An 18,055-nucleotide genomic window follows, 5' to 3' on the forward strand; every position below is an offset into this window, starting at 1 on the left:
GAAGAAGAAAGAAAGAAGGAAGGAGAAGAGGAAGATACACCAAAGTAGGTGTCGCATCCGGATCTCAGAGGATTGGGGTCCGAGTGCGACACCTCGCCTTTGAAGGGGTTGCACCTTCTGCAGACGAAGCAGTGGGTCTATTTATATCCCCCCGACCCACTGGGGGTATAAGAGCTTTTGTGGGTGTCATAAAAAGAAGGACTTCTGAGTAACAAGCGACCACCCTAACAAACACAATAAAGAAGAGACCTATCCCTGACCCCAACCCAAACACTATCTGTAGGCCTACCCCAAAAAAGAACCTGCAAAGAATTGGAAATATGAATCCTCCATTGAGGTCTATAATGATCTATAAATCTAGATCTAGATCTAATAGAACAAGTGAGTCGGACTTGAATGAATCCACATGATCTGAACAATCAGTCAACAAACGAAATTCAAAATGGCCGCTCCAGAACGAAACTGAAAGTAGATAATTTAGGTCGTCGTCCTTTTTCGTATTCGTATTTCTACTCAGGTTCCGACAATTATGTCGGAAATGCCGACGTCGGCACGAAAACGAAAGTGCCGACAAAGCCAACGGGAGAAAAACGGGGCGCTGGCAGTCGGCCAGGCCTCGCACTTCGCACATTGACTACAGGTGGGCCTAGCGATAGCATCAGCCGGCTCTCGGGGCGGGTCGCGATTGTCGGCAAATATGCAGGTCTAGCTGATTTAGACATAGATCTGCCCAAAATTTTTCTAGAATTGGATGACAGTGATGAAGAGTTTTAAGGATACGGTCCTGAAATAAAAGATTTACTAGTGAATGATGGGGATATATCGTAGGTCTAGCGAGGTTAAGCCCAGAAGGGGACGTCGATATTACTTCTGATCTCCAAGCAGGCTTGACTAAAAATGATGAGGATTTTGATACCAACAACAATATTTTTTAAAAACACAGCTGACCAGACATAAGGGCAGTTCATTATTTGAGACACATTTTCCCTTCTTATTGTAATAAGAAATTATGATAAATAAGAATGAGCTTTTAATATAACAATGTTAAAAATTACCATTTTCTAAAAGAAACCAAGCACTGAAGAGAAGTAATAGTAAAAACGGCTTAGACCTAAGAAGGTTAAAAAGGGGAAAAAAACCAAACAGCAGTTCTTCACTGAAGCCACACTTATAAAACTAATACAGGAGCTTAATCTTCACGTCCCTTTTCTTTTATTGTTTGATCTGACAGCCGAAAAAATCTATATAAACAAAAACAAACTAAAAGGGGAAAATCTTAGGAGATAGCAATATTGACACTTTAACACACATAAATAGGCGGCTTCAAATACAGCCATATTGTAGAAATATGTGTGAACAAACAGGCAACTAGAATAACTAGTCTTGACTCATTCCACCCCTCCCCTCTTCATTCCCCAATATTATGAATATTCTGAGGGGGCTCTCATGGTCTACAGATACGGTGTTCGCCTCTCATTCAATAGGCCCCGTGTTCAAAACCTGACAGTGGTACAAATATTCTTTCCTAAAAAAATTATCTCCTTTCACTTTTCTTGCTCTCTACTCATGTTCTTTCCTCTGCTTTCGTCTCCACTTTCTGCTCTTTCCCACTCCTCTGGGGAACAGACTCTTTCTGCTGCCTTTCTCCTGCTACTCCTTGGCACCTTCTTACTGCTGTCTTTCAGCCACACCCCTTGACATTTTTTCTGATAGGTTGCAAAGTTTCATTCATCTTCATTCAAGGGAAATCCTGTAACTATACTTAGAAAAGAGCTACTTCAGATCCTCAACCGTACAAAGATGACACCGTAGTGCTGCATGAATTTCAGCCCAACACGCAGTGAGCACTTGGCATTGCTAGTTATCATTTTCATCCAGATATCAAAATGGCAGGCACAGCCGAGTCTGTCTACGATGACTCATACATTCAAACATAAATCTCAAAACATTAACTTACCTCATCAATGTCGTCGTCATCATCGTCATCATCAAACCCATCGAAGGTGATAGTCTCATCAGTTTCATCATCAAAGGTTGTCTCATTGATTTTCGCTGAGAAGACAAGAGTACATTTATTGTTATTTTAATGAGTGCGACATGAATATCAAATTGTTTTTACAAGAAAAAAGAACCCTGGTAGGCATCAAATCTTAAACAGCAACAACATCCACCATCGCTTGTGTAGACACAATCACACATATGTTGTAAATTCTTTCATAATGCTTGGAAAAAAACACATCGCATGAAGAAGAAAACAGAGCCTAGACCAATCTTAAGAGAATTTGTGTCAAGACGCTGAGGAATTTGGTCAATTTTGGAGCCTACGGAGTTATTGGTACCATCTTAAAGCCTGTCCATTTGCATTGCGTTTGATGGAAAAAAAATATCTATTTATCTTGGATACATACAAGTCAAGCTGTTGGCAATTGAAGGAGGTTGGGGGGGGGGGGGTGTCACCTGGATTTATAGGTAAAATTAGCGAGAATATAGCCGCCAAAGTAGCGTCATTTCCTTAGCTTGAGAGTCCGTTGTAACAAAAAATTTACACCTTTAATGCCTTTAACTTAATCAATGTTTTTCAGTAAAATCCACACAGAAACGTGTTCTTTAATTGGCATGAAAGGAGTTGAGCCAAAAAACAAAAATTCAATAAAAATTCCCAAACCTGGGAAAAAATGCCAGTTTCTTCATTTTCACCATTTTGATGAGCGTCTGATTTCACCATGACGCCTCACATTTATTTACTTGGGACCAAAAGCATAATCAGTACTTGAGCATATTTTCAGGCAGTAATACATGATACATTCACATTCAATTTTCCACTGGAAAATAGTATATTCAAATACCCCCAAAAATGACAGAGCTCTCACCTACAACCTCACCAACTATCCATCCTGTCTCTTTCTTTAAAAAATAAGTGACTATCTGTAATATACACTTTTCTTTATGTAAAACAATAGCAATACAACTGCTCCCACGAGTACACATATCAACCATAATAGATTACATTATTTCCTACGACACGCACTCAATTCTCGCCCCTTTCACAATTCTGAGTCATATCACATTTTAAACTAAAAGACATCACAATTTCCTCGTTCATGGCCAACGAGTTCTAAAATAAATCTTCACACAAAGCCACATTTTCTCCCATTACTTTAAATTCAAAATGCTTTGCTCACCCCAATATAAGAACTCCCACTCATACCAGAAATTATCCTGATCAAACCACAACGTTAAAGTTAAATTAAACATTAGACTATAATTGAACCATTTCTTTCTTGGACAGCTTCAGACCTACAGTAAAGCCAGTTCCACTAAAACATCAATGAATACAACAACAACACAGTAGCTCTCGACTCACCAGATTCTGGCAACTCCCCGTAGGCTTTCAGATTACGAGCCTCATCTGCTGTGTACTTGAGGATGACATCAGCTTTTGTATCCTGGTAATCCCTTAGACCCAGCAAGATAATATCACCACCATTGATCCACACCTTGAAAATTAAAAAGAAATAATTGTCAGAGACAGTTCAAGGAAAGAGAGATCAAACTAACAACACCAAGAAAGAGAGAGAGAGAGAGAGAGAGAGAGAGAGAGAGAGAGAGAGAGAGAGAGAGAGAGAGAGAGAGAGAGGGGGGGGGGGGGGGCGAAGGGGTGATGCGTTGCAGTATAAAGCTGGATATGTGTGTGCATTTGTCTTGTGTAGGTCCAATGCTGGACCAGTAAAATAATAACATGGCTTCTTACAATTAATAGTACCAGGGACACTTTATCTAAAATTAGTTAAGTGGTCCTTGATAAAATACTTGCTTGCAATGCAATGGGATACCAAGTTGTAGAGTTGAAAAATGTAGTCCCAGTAAGGCTTGAGGTACAAAGTGTACTACATTGGTCATCATTACGTTCTTTCATGAACAGAATCAGTAGAGGTGGGGGTAGAAAGTGGAGATGAAAGCAGACGACAGAACATGGTTCGAGAGCAGGAAAGGAGAACATTTTACTAAAGAAAATTATCTATTTGTCAGATTTTGAACTCGGGACCTATTGAATGAGAGGCGAACACTGTAACCTATGGACCATGAGAACCCCCGTGCAAATCTGATCAAGAGTTCTCCCATGAGGAAAAAAATATAATGGGAGGGATCCAATGTTATTGGACAACTTGGCATGTCTGCCATATTCACCCACTGTCATTCTGACCCGCTGAAAATAACCACTACATTCAAAACAACCAAAAAGTTCAGGGTAACTTTAGAAAGCAAAGATACACTTAAAAAATCAGTGAAAATGAAATGGTGCAAATCACATTCATGACATTCAATGAGCAACATCGAAAATAATAAACTTCACAGCTTACCTTTTTCCTCAACTTTCCCCTGATGTGACATAATCTTTTAATGCCATCAAAGCACATTGCCTCTAATCTTCCATTTCCAAGCATTTTTGTAACCTGGGCATACTCCTGACCTTCCTCCTTGAAAATCAACTCTCTCTTTTCATTCTCATTTTCATTCTTGCCTCTTCTGCGGTTTTTACCTCCCTTTCCTGAAGAAAAACAAACAAAAAATGACATGATTAATTTAAATCAGCATTCAATCTTCAAACAAAGTATCAGTTAAGTACTGAATCAAAGCTCATCACAAGTGCATCATATTATAAAGAGTGGCATTTTAAGTAAGTTTGATATCGTTTCTTGTTTACTACTGTATTTTATAACCATTTTTTTTATTTCACACCAAGACCTGTGTTGTTAGGTCACAGTTATCATACATAATACCGCCTTCCTCCTTCTTTTACACCCTCGATTTTAGATCTACTACTACTAGGCAAGACCATGCACCTCCTAGGACTCTGCACTCTACTGCCTCCCCTCTACCTATCCTACGGCTATTTCTCAGGCAAAGCTGTAGCCGTATATCACGCCTGCACACACTGCTTTAAAATCACCGGGCAAAAATATACAAGACCACACAGGTTTACAATCAAATGTACTCCTACTCTGTGGAACCTCCAATGAACTCTACTACAAGAGCTCAAAATCAAGCTCATTATTAATCCTTGCTTAGCCCAAGATTGAAGAAACCTTCAGTCTAGCGTCCTTTTACTGCTTGTTGTAAATACATGTGGCCCGCAGTGGTCCAGAACTGCAACACACATTCTATTCAATTTGCTAAATTCGGATGAAAAGATTTCAAAGGATAGGGTAGGGTAAGCATTTCATAGGCTACCCCAACCACTATTTCAACTCACTCACTGCCAAACAGGAAGTGTTTCAAAAGAAATTGATAGACAGGGTACTGCCTTTACAAAAACCTCTTGGTCAACCCTAACCTGTACTCAAATCCAACATGTAAACTATAACAATTTGGCATTTTTTAAACTTTCCTTCCAGGCTCACACTTGCCCATTTTCTGCTGAATATTGATGCAGTGAACACGAATATGGATCAACTTCATATCCGTAGCAAATTAATATTTTTTGAAATATTTGATGGTATTAATAAAGACACGTGCATGGTCCAATCAGGGGGTTCCAGGGGGGCCAGCCCCACTGGGGTAAAAGAAAATCTAGGGGTTTACTTTTCATTCCCCCCTGTTTGTTTTAACAAATAATTTGATATTTTACAGTTTTAGATTTGAAATTTTCCTGAAAATAATTGATTTACGACAGTTTTAGTGGCTTTATGTGTGATCTGCAGCAAACAGTACTGCAGTTTGACCCCCGAAGCAGTGCATATCTCTGTGTGCGGGAGTGAAAGTAAAAATTTACCATCAATAAAGACGTGCAGGTCTGTTAGATTGCCCTATTAATTGAAGCCACTTAGGCCTACCTAGAACACAACCGCATTTTAGGTAACTGTGACAGTGATTCTTTTCAAAAGACAAACATCACTGTAACTCCTTATACTAGTACTAATAGTAGGCTTAGCCAAGGCCTACAAGACAAAGTCTAAGGTCTCAAGACTAAATGGAAGAGCTATCTATGCCTCATTTTTTTTTTGGGGGTTCTAAAGCCTGCCTTAGTAAAGGCAAAGGTCATAGATCTACATGATGATAAAACGAACACACCCACATTTTATCTAGATATCCAGTATCTCTAGATATAATAAAGTTTGTTTTTCTTTTATTTTATTTTACAGTTAATGATCTCACAATCTGGCCATCGAGATGTAAAGCAACTTGCTTGATGATTTTAAGTCTAACATTTTTATTTTTATTCAGAAAACTAAAGGCTATCTAAATCTACGAAGTGGCTTCTATTAGGACTCGAGTTCGAACAGCCGCTGGATGCTATTCAGACTCAAATTCCAGTGTGCGTGCGCAATCACCGGTAGTACCGTAAGTGAGGTCTATACCCAACAGGGTTGGTGATTTTTTATATTTTTTAAAAAAGGTCGACTCAGTTTGGGATTTTTGGTGGCTAAAACTAAAAGTATGTTCTTTTTGTGCAAAATGCATTGTCTTTATTTTAACTAATGATTAATTTAAGCAACTGCAAAAGAAAGCCTTAATCTGCTATAACAGTGAATTATGGCTACAGACAAAAAATGAAGAAAATGTCAGTCTAAAAGGAAGGGGGAGGGGTAATTATGCATAGATAAACTTGCATTTTATTACAATGTGTGTGTGTGTGTGTGTGTGTGCACGCTTGTGTTTGTGTAAAAAGAAAAAGAAAATGCTAATTTCAATAATGGAAAAAAAAAAGTACATTGAATACTGTTTTATTTTACAGTGACAGGGGAGGAAGCAGACTTTTAAGCATGATTATATTAGTCTACTAAACCTTATAGCTATATCTGTTTTATAAAACCAAGGAAAGGAATTCTGAATGTTGAAATATGTAAAAACTGAACACATTTTTTAAAAAGTGATTTAAATCACTGATTTTTAATTTAGAAATCAAGTTGATTAAAAATATAAAATCAACTGATTTAAATCAACCCAGCTCTGATTTCAGTTTTTAAAAAAAGAAGTAAATTGAATACTGTATTATTTTACATTGAAAGGGGGGAAAGCAGACTTTTAAGCATGATTATATTAGTCTACTAAACCTTATATCTGTTTTATGAACCAAGGAAAGGAATTCTGAATGTTAAAATATGTAAAAACTGAATAAAAATAAATTTTAAAAAAAGTGATTTAAATCACTGATTTTTATAATAAAAATCAAGATTAAAATAAAAAAATCAACTGATTTAAATCAACCCAGCTCTGATTTCAATTATGAAAAAAAAAAGAAGTAAATTGAATACTGTATTATTTTACAGTGAAAGGGGGGGGGAAAGCAGACTTGCATGATTATATTAGTCTACTAAACCTTATCTGTTTTATGAAACCAAGGAAAGGAATTCTGAATGTTGAAATATGTAAAAACTGAATAAAAATAAATTTTTAAAAATCAAGTTGATTTAAATAAAAAAAATCAACTGATTTAAATCAACCCAACCCTGACCTGTATGAAAAAAAAGAATGAACTACTAAAAACTGCTGTCTAGTAGTTAAACAGTGTGAGGTTCTGACTATGATAAGTGAAAACAAGTTTTGAAAATACTTTTTTAAAGTACATGTATGTTATGTAAACAGACTTAGGACTAGATCAGAATATTGAAAATATGTCGGCACTCACAATACAGAAAAAGACTGGCTTACTGTTTGTCCCTTATGGGACAAAACAAGTGATTTTGAAACGAAGCCGAAGTGTATACAGACCCGGTAACCGGGAACAAAGTCACGAAGTATACAGACCCGGTAGGCAGGGTTGGGTTGATTTAAATCAGTTGATTTTTAAAAATTTAAATCAACTTGAGGAGAGAGAGAGAGAGAGAGAGGGAGGGAGAGAGGGAGAAAGAGAGAGAGAGGGAGGGAGGGAGGGAGGGAGGGAGGGAGGGAGAGAGAGAGAGAGAGAGAGAGAGAGAGAGAGAGAGAGAGAGAGAGAGAGAGAGAGAGAGAGAGAGAGAGAGAGAGAGAGAGGCAGGCAGAGAAATAGAGAGGGGACTGCTCGATTGAAATTATAACATTGTTCTTTTCTTCAAATTGTGATTCCTCCAACTCAAAAACGGAGGAAAAATGATCGTTCATCGAAAAGACATCCGTAATCTTCATTTAGATCTAGATCTAGGCTAGCCTCGAAACTAGATCAATGATTTATGTCTGTCTGTCTAGATCTAGACCATGACCATAGAATAGATCTAGAAGAAGTCTACCTTAGTGTAGAATTTTGTGGTCTACCCTGAGCCAAGAGGGCGCTGAAACTTTCCGAAATCACAAAAGAGTTCCCCTACGAGTCTGTATACTTTGTGACTTTGTTGCCGGTTACCAGGTCTGTATACACTCCCATTTTGAAAAGTATCACCAGAGAAGATGATTTCAGAGAGAATAGTGCTGTTTTATTAGGACGTCTATTTGTGAGACACATCTCTTGCCACATCTCTCACATCTGCAGTAGATCTACTTTTTCATCCAGAGCTTTTTTTCAGACACTGCTGAGGTTTGGTTATCATTGATGTGAGTATGTTTGTACTAGCCATAACAAAATGGACACAATTGTCAAGCTGAACAGTGTCTGACTGAAGCTTTGGTGAGATTTCAGACAAGTCTGACAGGATTTCTCCACCCCCTCCCCCTCCCCCTGACGAGTGTATCTTAAAAAAACAACAAAAAAACCCCTCCCTTTCGGACTCCCATACTTCACGGTGTTCAGACTTTGAATGAACTTTGGTGACCCCAACAACCAGTGCTCACACGATGCCGTATCTTGTAATTAAGCTGTGATACCAACGCGCAGGTTCATTGACCTGCCGCGGTGGCGAACCCGACAAGACGCTTGTGTATAACCTTCTTTTCTTTTTTTTCCTCACAAGTGACAGCACAGGTTAAATATTGATTTATATTTTCATGGTGGCAAATTTTTTAAAACAAAAAAAACAAGGGCACGGCAAAAATTGCCGCGGTTGACCCTTTGATTTTAAGGGCATTATGGCAAATTGCAAAGGCACTACTAAGGCAAATTTCAAGCCCTGATGGACATGAGCAATGACGGAAAAAACTCATGTCATCATCACGTCCATTACATTCTCTTCAGCTTTTTGTTGTAGAATATTGCAAAATTCATTACTGCGTAGAAGATATGATAACAGAGACACATCTGAACCAATTTTAAGCCTTCAAAGGAGCAAGAAGGCAAATATTGACACAAAACGGATGGATATGATCAATGACAGAAAGTTTAATGTCATCATCATCATGTCCACATCGAATATCACTATTGCTATAAAATATTTCTCGATCAGATTTTTTACGCCAATCATATTTTTATATTTAAACTAAGAAGTTTACTTGTAAAACCTATTTTGGGGCCTGGGTATGCCTTACGAAAGGCCACCTCTATTCTCACCCCGGGTGAGAATAGTGCAGGCGAGTCTGACTATTACTCTCTGGTATCTGACTCTATTACACTGGTGTCTGACGGAGTTAATATGCTGTATCTGACCCTACTATTATTTAATTTTAAATGGCCACCTCTATTCTCACCCGGGATGAGAATAGTGCAGGCGAGTCTTTTGGCTATTCTCACCCGTTGTGCGTTCACCGTTATAGCCTAGATCTAGGCCAACAAATTTTGCGTTCACCCTAAACCACAGAATTCTACACTGTGATGACAAAAAAATTGTAGAATTCTGTGCTGTTAACAAACGTTCCATTACAACTGTACTTGTAGCCTACTAAAAGCGTACAATTTTGTCTGTGGGCAGTGGAGAGAGAGAGTGAGAGAGAGAACAAAACAAAATGGCGACCCGCGTAGTTCGGCTCGATTCGAAAAGTTAAATAGCCGTAGCATCTTTGTAGACAACCAAATTAATTTACTTTTGTGTTTTAACATCATTTTTTAACTTTGTTTTGGTCAATTTGATCGTCCTCACCGATAGACAGTATTCAGAAAGAGACAGAGAGAGAAAGAAGAGGGGAGAGTAGATCTTGTGAGAACTTCCGGGCGGGTGAGAATAGCCACTTTCTATTCAAATTATGCACAAATTCTTTATTCTTTGTTATATAACCATTGGCTCTATATTATCTTATGTGCCCGAAGGATGAGAAACTACGGATTTCATGTTACAATCCGGGCACCCCCACTTTGGGCAAAAACGGCGAGACTAAACGGCAAATTCTCTTTCATCCTTGACAGGGCCTCATATGCAAATAACTCTCCAGCCTTCAGAGTCTACCAAAACGTAGAATCTGGGTCACAGGCTCCTTCATCCACAACCAATGTTAACGCTGTTTTGCTCAGTTGATGAAGAAAAAGCTGTCTTAAGGACTATTTTTAGAAAAATATCGCCGTAACTGTTGTTTCAACGAAAGTAAGGGAGGTTGCTTTAGGTTTGTGTGCCACTCTTTTGGGGCTAGATCTAGATTTGAAAAAGTTTTAAACGATCTTTTTGTACTCCAGTGCCCGACAGCAAAAAAAAAAACCAAGTGACTATTTCTCCGAACGTTCGGAGAAATAGTGCCGATCTTTATTTCTCCGAACGGTTTCCGGCCTCGTGATTTTTTGCCTATTTATTGCGAGAGTTCGGCGCCAACTTTCATTCTGCCTCTGGTCTGGGAAGGAACACGTACCGCATGGCAAGCCCGCCTACAGACAACCTTCAGTAGTAACACCCACCACACACCCACCACCATCATGCACATGTACACACACTAACTAAACATAACTAGTGGGCAACTTTTGAACGTATGACGAGCTGAACTGTGGATGGAGAGACAGTGTGAGTGAAAGCGGGTGAAAGGAAGAATGTGCGAGTGTATCCACAGGCGACAGCAACTACAAGACGACGACACCGACCACCCCTGGCCTGGTCCACAGCTCATGAACAAAAGGAATGCAGCACAGGCGGTGTTTTGCCTATATTATTGTCCATGGTTCGCAGGGAACAAGTGAGATTTTCTTTGTGTGTGCCTGGAGGGATGGGGTGGGGTATGAAAGTCATGCGGACGGGGATGAGCCGCGGGAGAGAACACGGGAATTGAATGAAAGAGTGAAACTGAAAGAGACGAACGACTCATGAGTCCTGGAGTGAATGGATCCTGTGTTTCTATTTTTGTATACTTTGAACTGTTACTGAATAAAGGCTGAAATAAAGCCCGAAAAACAAACAAACACACACACACACTCCTCACTCTCCACTTACTACCACACACAGACACACTCAAACACGCACATACATACACACACACACACACACAGGAGCAAATTTTTGGGTCTATATCTATTTCAATTTTCAACAGCTAGTCTAGATGACATTTTTAGATGAGTGTAAAAACGTGAAAAAGAAAGGTTTCACAACAGAAAGAAATAAAAATTAGAACAGCCCATAAACAACAAAAAACATTAACAAATAAGGGCGTGTGTCCACCTGTCCGAAAAAGATTGGCAGTTTTAACCCTAAATGTGCGTAATTTTAAAAAAAGTACAGGATATTACATGTAAATTATGGAATCACACACATTAAGGGGCTTGCCAGTGTCAGTACATTGGTTCCAGCAGTGACAAACGCAGATGCCAGTTCTATGTGTCGTTTAACCCTCCGTAGATCTAAATCTAGACAGCACACGAGTGAACACAACACATTACGTTTAAGAGCAGCACCCTTCATAGGCAACACGTCATATCTATAGCGAAAACTGTTTGGAATTGTAGCATTTTTTTATATAAATATTTACGGCGGACATTTTTTGGACCGATTGAACCATATTGTATACGAACAATCTTTGGTAGGCCCATACTATAATTATAGATCTATATAATATCCGAAATTTGCGGGAAAGGATGATATTTCAGAGTGTTCGGAGAAATAGTGCCCAGCTTTATTTTCCCGAACGTTCGGAGAAATAGTGCCGGCCAAAAAAAAAAGCGTGCTGCCCGAACCGGTACGATTACTCTAGAGATTCTAGATCTAGATTATATAGATCTAGATCTAGATCTAGATATCTAGAGCTGCATATCTACTACTAGATCTAGATCTAATCTAGATTCTAGATCCAAATCTAGATCTAGATATTCTAGATCTACTACTGACGACATTGATGGCCATGGACCAGAGAAACAAAGAATCACTATGGAAATAGAAAGAAAGCAGCAGAAGAGGAATGGGCGATCGTTAAGATTCCTGCGTTTAATTCCGATGTGCGTTTTTCATACCCTCAGGCATATTTCACTTTGGTCCCTAACCCTAGGTTAGGGTTAGGGCCAGGGTTAGGGTTAGGCACCAAAGCGAAATATGCCTGGGCCTGAGGGTATGAAAAACGCACATCAGAGAATTAAACACGGGAATCTTAACAATCGCCGAGGAATGATTGAGGGTGAAATATTGGTAGCCTAACTCTTTCCTTCTTCTTTGATCGGAAAAAATCAATGGCGACATGACAAGGCCAGTGCTGTCCATTGTCACTGACCATCATGAAGAATTGAAATTCATTTCGCTATGTCTGTGGTCCGTGGACGCCGTGGTCAGCTGTGACGAAGTCTTCGACGAAGTGGGTGCAGCAGTGTAGATTTACCTGACGTTGAAACAAATAGTGAGAGACTGTAACGTCCCTTGTACAAGAGAATAACTCTTCATATTCCTTCCTTTGAAACCAACTCACCTTTATTCTTCGGCATTTTCTTTGTGCTTTTATTTCCTCAGAACAGAAATGTAATACTGCGCACTATCCACAGATTGTGACTTGCTATGGCCGCCTAACGTGGTAACAGAGACCGTCGAAAAGCAGGAAGTCATCACACCAGTTGATAGTGCTTATTTGGCAGGCTTATTGTCCTGCCAGGAGTTTTAAAAGATGTTCGACAGTTCTAGGTTGAAACAAAAATAAGGTTCAGAACAGAATGATGCAGAAGTGTGGTTTTACAATGAAATTCTTTTTATTAAAATAGGCCTAGTCTTACAGTAATAACTCTCTACTCGAAGAGTTGACACTCAAAAGCCAATTTTTTTTCTCTTCAAACAAAATCTCATAATTTAACTTTATGCAACACTGTTCTGAAAGATTCAAAATAGGCCTAAATGGAAAGTAACTACCAACTACAAAGATAGACTTATGATAAAAGCCCAGATAACTTACAATTACTCTGGTGAATAAGAATTTTTTTTTCGACAACTACTAAACTACAAATTAATTCAAGTGATTTTGGTCACACGATCGGCATCAAGTCATGCACTTTGATAAACTTGGGACAACTTGGCAAGTTCATAATTTACGAAGATGACATCATATTATTATTTTAGTGTGGCGGCAAGCCAAATCTAACTCGGCGGACACGGTGGTGATTGCACCAAAGATTCTTTGATTGCACCACTTTATTGCTAACTTTTGGGCCAGTTGTGGGTTAATTATAGGTCACAGTCTTGTAGATCTACTATTAATAGTTTGTGTTATATCAAAAATAAAAGCCAATCCTTGTAGGCTTTCTAATTAATATCATGGAATTGAATCTAAATAAAACGGAGACCTTGCCAATAATAATTATTCTGCTTGAGTATCTTTGACGCGCGCAGTGAAAATGAAAGAATACGTTCAGAAAAGATGGACGAGTTCGTGCTAAAAACGCATATATGTATACAAATTACAAAGTCAAGCTAATGAATCCCGTAGGCTTAGTGACTAGTGATGCTTGATCATCACAAACAGATTCGAAATCCAACGGGATCACGAACAGGCGAACTATACAGCCTATGTATGCGCATCATGATGTGTCTCCCCTTCAAATTAGCAAGAAATAAGTTAGTGCCAGTCAACTGAACCATGTGTCGTCATAACAAAACCCCAAAATATAACATTATAAATACATGTACATATTACGAGTGGGGCCTAAATTAAAAACAAGTATATGCATTGCTAAGTGCTTAATTCTACTTGAGTCAGCCATAAGATCCATAGAATGGATAGCTACATAGATCATTGTTATATAGATTAATATCAAGGCCTTGATTAATATAGACCTCTTTATGTTGTATCAGAAAGGGGGGCTACAAAAGGCCTATACCTACATTTAGTGATTGACGATAACGCTTAGTTCTCGTAGTCATTCGAATCAGATATCAACCCCGTCATAAGTCGCCAACGGCATTTGGAAACGTGTTGTGTAATAAGATCCAACATCAATTTATTTTCAGAAAAAAAGTGACCAGGACAAAAAATTAAGTGCCTCCGCTTCACAGACTTTCTATACTATGTATTTTGTTTGCGTGAATATTATATCCTGCCACTCTCCAAGAAAGTCGCGATCGTTACCTTAAGGTCAATCTAAAAGGCAAAATAAAAGTTGGCAAAGATGCTGAATTGTAAAACCGCGAGGTCACTTCGTCTGCACCACCCCGTGCAACCATATCATTCGGGGGAGGGGGGGGGGATAGTACGTACGCTCTCTGCCCTCACCCTCTTTTGCCCCCACCTCATGGACTCCTGACTCTCTCTCTCTCTCTCTCTCTCTCTAGCCTCTCACCTGCTACTTCTTGGCTTCTTCTTACTGCCGTCTTTTAGCCACATCCCGGTCATGATAGATATAAGGATCTAACTCCTAGCCTTCTCGGATAAGTGCGAAAAATCTTGGAGGTCCCATGTGCAAGTTGCGTATGCTAAAAAGATCCCAATTGGTGGTCCGAAATCGATAAGAGTCAACTTCGGCCGCCACCCGGACAAAATTCAAAATTCCCTACCAAACTGAAATTGTGTGTCCCGTGCGCACATATTAATATCGTTTGCAGTTGCCAGCGTCTTAAAACACCCACTAAATAAATAAATAAGAGAAGAGCTTAGACGTCATAAAAGTGAGCGCTGACAATCTAGCATCTGTGTTTGTTGCCATTTTTTTGTCCAAAAGTTGCTAAAAGTTGCCACAAAAATGGCAAAAGTTGCCATAAAAGTTGCCATTAATGTTCAAGCTTTCAATTTCAACTCTCTGTGACGACGTAATAGAAATACACTGTTGATAGAAGTAATTTAATCTAAAGCACCAGAATTTAAATTTAAATATGTTCTGTTTTAAGCATTCAGAATATTATTTGTAGCCACATAGATTCTAGAGTGTAAAAACATGAAAAATAAAGGTTTCATAACAGAATGAAATCAAAATTAGAGCAACACATAAAAAACCACAAAAATCAACAAATAAGGGCGTGTGTCCACCTATCCGAAGATTGGCCGTTTTAACCCTAAACGTGTATAATTCAAGAAAAAGTACAGGATGTTGCATGTAAATTATGGAATCACACACAAGGGGCCTGCCAGTGACAGTATTCGGTTTTGGTGGAGACACGCTTTAACATCCAGTTAAATCTTTTAAAATGTAGGAACAACATCAAATTAAATGACATTACGATATGTAAACGCAAAAAATAGAAAAACAACACATCAGAACAATAACAACAACAAAATTTACACACCAACAAATTAAAACTCAACAAAGAGGGAAAATATAAAAGCCAAACAGCAATATAAATATAGTATGTAATGTACCTACATTCTTCGCACGAAAATAACTATACATGGACACCTTATAAAAGTTATCAAAATACACCTCTAACATGTTATGAAGTAGCTTTTTGTTGAAAAATGCAAAAATGCAGATGTTAGGCGTTAGGACAATAAAAAGGTATGTCTTTGCTAAAGAAGGCTTAATTGACACCCGTTTCGGGTCAATAATGCCAAGAGGAAGGGTATATACAGAAAATTCTTCTTCTTCAACTGTTCTACTGAGGTCTCAGGTCCTTCGTTGAAAGACAGGACACACAGAAAGTCTTTGGGATGCGATCGGGGTCTTTTTAAGAGACCTGGACCAGTTGTCGGAGGCATCGCAGTCTTCTCATTCAGTGGTTGGCGGGTGCCCTGGCGTGGTTTGCTCTTTATTTCCTATCAAACATCTAGCCCTTCAGTGTATTGTCCTCATCTCCCCTCCTGTTTTCGGAGGGGGTTGGCGTGTGCTCTGATCTGTTTCAATTCCTTTTTCCGGATTCTGTTTCAATCATTTTTCCTCCTCCTTCTGGGGTGGTATTTGTTACTCTCTTGAAGCTCGTAATCTTCGATTACTCTCTTGTAACATCTATAACTTTTGACACTAATGACCTAATTGTGTTACAAGTGCCGTAAAACTCTTACCAAAGTGGGAAAACTCCTCGTGGCCTAGAGGTTAAGGTGTTGGCCTCTCATTCAAAAGGTCTCGGGTTCGAATCCGGGTAAAGAGTAAAGTTGTTCCCGCATCCGATCCGGACATTGGGGATTGCCTTGTTAGTGAGACAACTTCCTGGGCCTTCGGCATATTGTGATAGGGTGGGTGGCCATTTCCTCTCCACACTGCCTTTACTTCCCCAACTCGAAGTCAGGTACCCATTACTGCTGGGTGGGCAGGAAGGGGCGAAAAAAATCCGTGTCAGAACAGGGGCTCGAACCCAGACTTTCCGCTTCGGAGAAGAGCGCCACTAACCGCTCCGCCACCGCACCCTCGATCGAATCCGGGTAGCAACCGAATTTTTTTCCCCTCTAACATCGTTATCCTTTCACCTCCTTTCCTTTTCTCTAGCAATGTTCTGTCGTCTGCTTTCCCCTCCTCTTTCTGTCCCCTACCCCCTCACCTCCTTTAACCCCTCCTCTGGGCTCCTCTTTCTGCAGCCTTTCTACTGCTACATGTACTCCTTGGCTCCTTCTTGCTGCTATCTTTCAGCCACACCCCTGATCTTCTGGTAGAAAGATCTACAACTAGCCTTCTCGGACAAGGGAGAAAAATCTCGGAAGGCCCGAGTGCAAGTTGCGCACGATAAAGACCCCTTGGTGGTCTAAAATCGATAAGAGTAGGCTTCGCTCGCCACCAGGGCAAAATTCAAAATTTCCTACCAACTGAAAATGTTAGATGTGTCCCGCGCGCTCATGTGACCTTATGCAGTTTCGAGCGCCGTAATACACTTACTAAAAAAAAAAAAAAAAAAAAAAAAAAAAAAAGAGGGAAACTCCTCTCAACTAATGATAGGATGTTGATTGATCCTCTTCTCGCCACGGACGTGTGTAGGCCCAGTCCAGGTTTCGATGATACACTGTTATCTCAGGTGGTATCATGTTCGGCTCTGATGGGAATGACTCTGGTTCTAATCTGTAAACGGGATGTCCTTATGCGTGTATTGCTTGGAGAAATGTCAAGGCTCTCCACCCATTTGGTTAGGGTATACCAGAAATGCATGAAACATTAAAATTTGAAGGTTTGAAAGGGATATAACGTTTTGTGTCAAAAGGGGCATTACCGGTTATCCATACAATTACAATTACATGTACTAATTTTTATGATTCCCTCCCTGCTGTAGAGGGGAGTCTGTTGTGCCCACACTTTTGACTTCGTAAGGAATAATATTACGTTCTGTGTCAGGGCAGGGGGGTATTTGTTTCTTTATCGACTGCTTGCGCTGTTTAAGCTTCCGGGAAGCCAAGAATGTTTCTGGGTGCTCTTGGATCCGTCGGGATAAAAGTATAGATTGTAAGGTGCCTGGTATAGAGCGGGGGGAAGGGGGTGTATACAAAATTTAGGCTATTACTTAATATCAATGAATAGGCTATCAAAATACTCGTGTGTGTTCTCTATTACTAGAATCCTCGATTCCTTAGCACAGACTCAATTTGTTACGTGCTGATAAATTTTACCACCCCGCCCGTCCTTTATTTCTCTGCTTTCTATATGCTGAAATAAATTGTAGACGCACGTGTTCACAAAATGCTGAGGAGAGAGAGAGAGAGAGGGAGAGAGAGAGAGAGAGAGAGAGAGAGAGAGAGAGAGAGGGGGAGGAGGCGTAATTCAAATGTATAAGGTGTGGAGAAATAGATCAAAGTAGCCCACCACTTCTTCTTGTTCTTATTCTTGTTCTTGTTCTTCCTGTTTTCGTTCTTGTTCTTGCTTTTTTCTAGTTTCTGTTTTTGTTCTTGTTCTTGTTCTTGTTCTTGTTCTCCTTCTCCTTCTCCTTCTCCTTCTTTTTCTCCTTCTCCTTCTCCTCCTCCTCCTCCTCCTCCTCCTCCTCCT

At 39.5% G+C, this 18,055-nt stretch overlaps 1 protein-coding gene across 1 annotated transcript in view; it reads right to left on the reverse strand.

The window, feature by feature from the left end:
* LOC101851585 (eukaryotic translation initiation factor 1A, X-chromosomal) overlaps positions 1-12,792 on the reverse strand; it is an 18,714-nt gene extending 5,922 nt beyond the window's left edge. The window contains exons 1-4 of the mRNA XM_005102062.3: positions 12,649-12,792; positions 4,362-4,549; positions 3,365-3,497; positions 1,958-2,052 (exon numbers count right to left, since the gene is read on the reverse strand). Coding sequence (XP_005102119.1) covers positions 1,958-2,052; positions 3,365-3,497; positions 4,362-4,549; positions 12,649-12,664 — 432 coding nt within the window. The 5' untranslated portion in view covers positions 12,665-12,792. The remainder of the gene's footprint in view (positions 1-1,957; positions 2,053-3,364; positions 3,498-4,361; positions 4,550-12,648) is intronic.
* Between the last annotated feature and the right edge of the window lie 5,263 nt (positions 12,793-18,055).

The sequence above is a fragment of the Aplysia californica genome, unplaced genomic scaffold, assembly GCF_000002075.1.
Source record: "Aplysia californica isolate F4 #8 unplaced genomic scaffold, AplCal3.0 scaffold00311, whole genome shotgun sequence".
Classification (NCBI taxonomy): Eukaryota; Metazoa; Mollusca; class Gastropoda; order Aplysiida; family Aplysiidae; genus Aplysia; species Aplysia californica.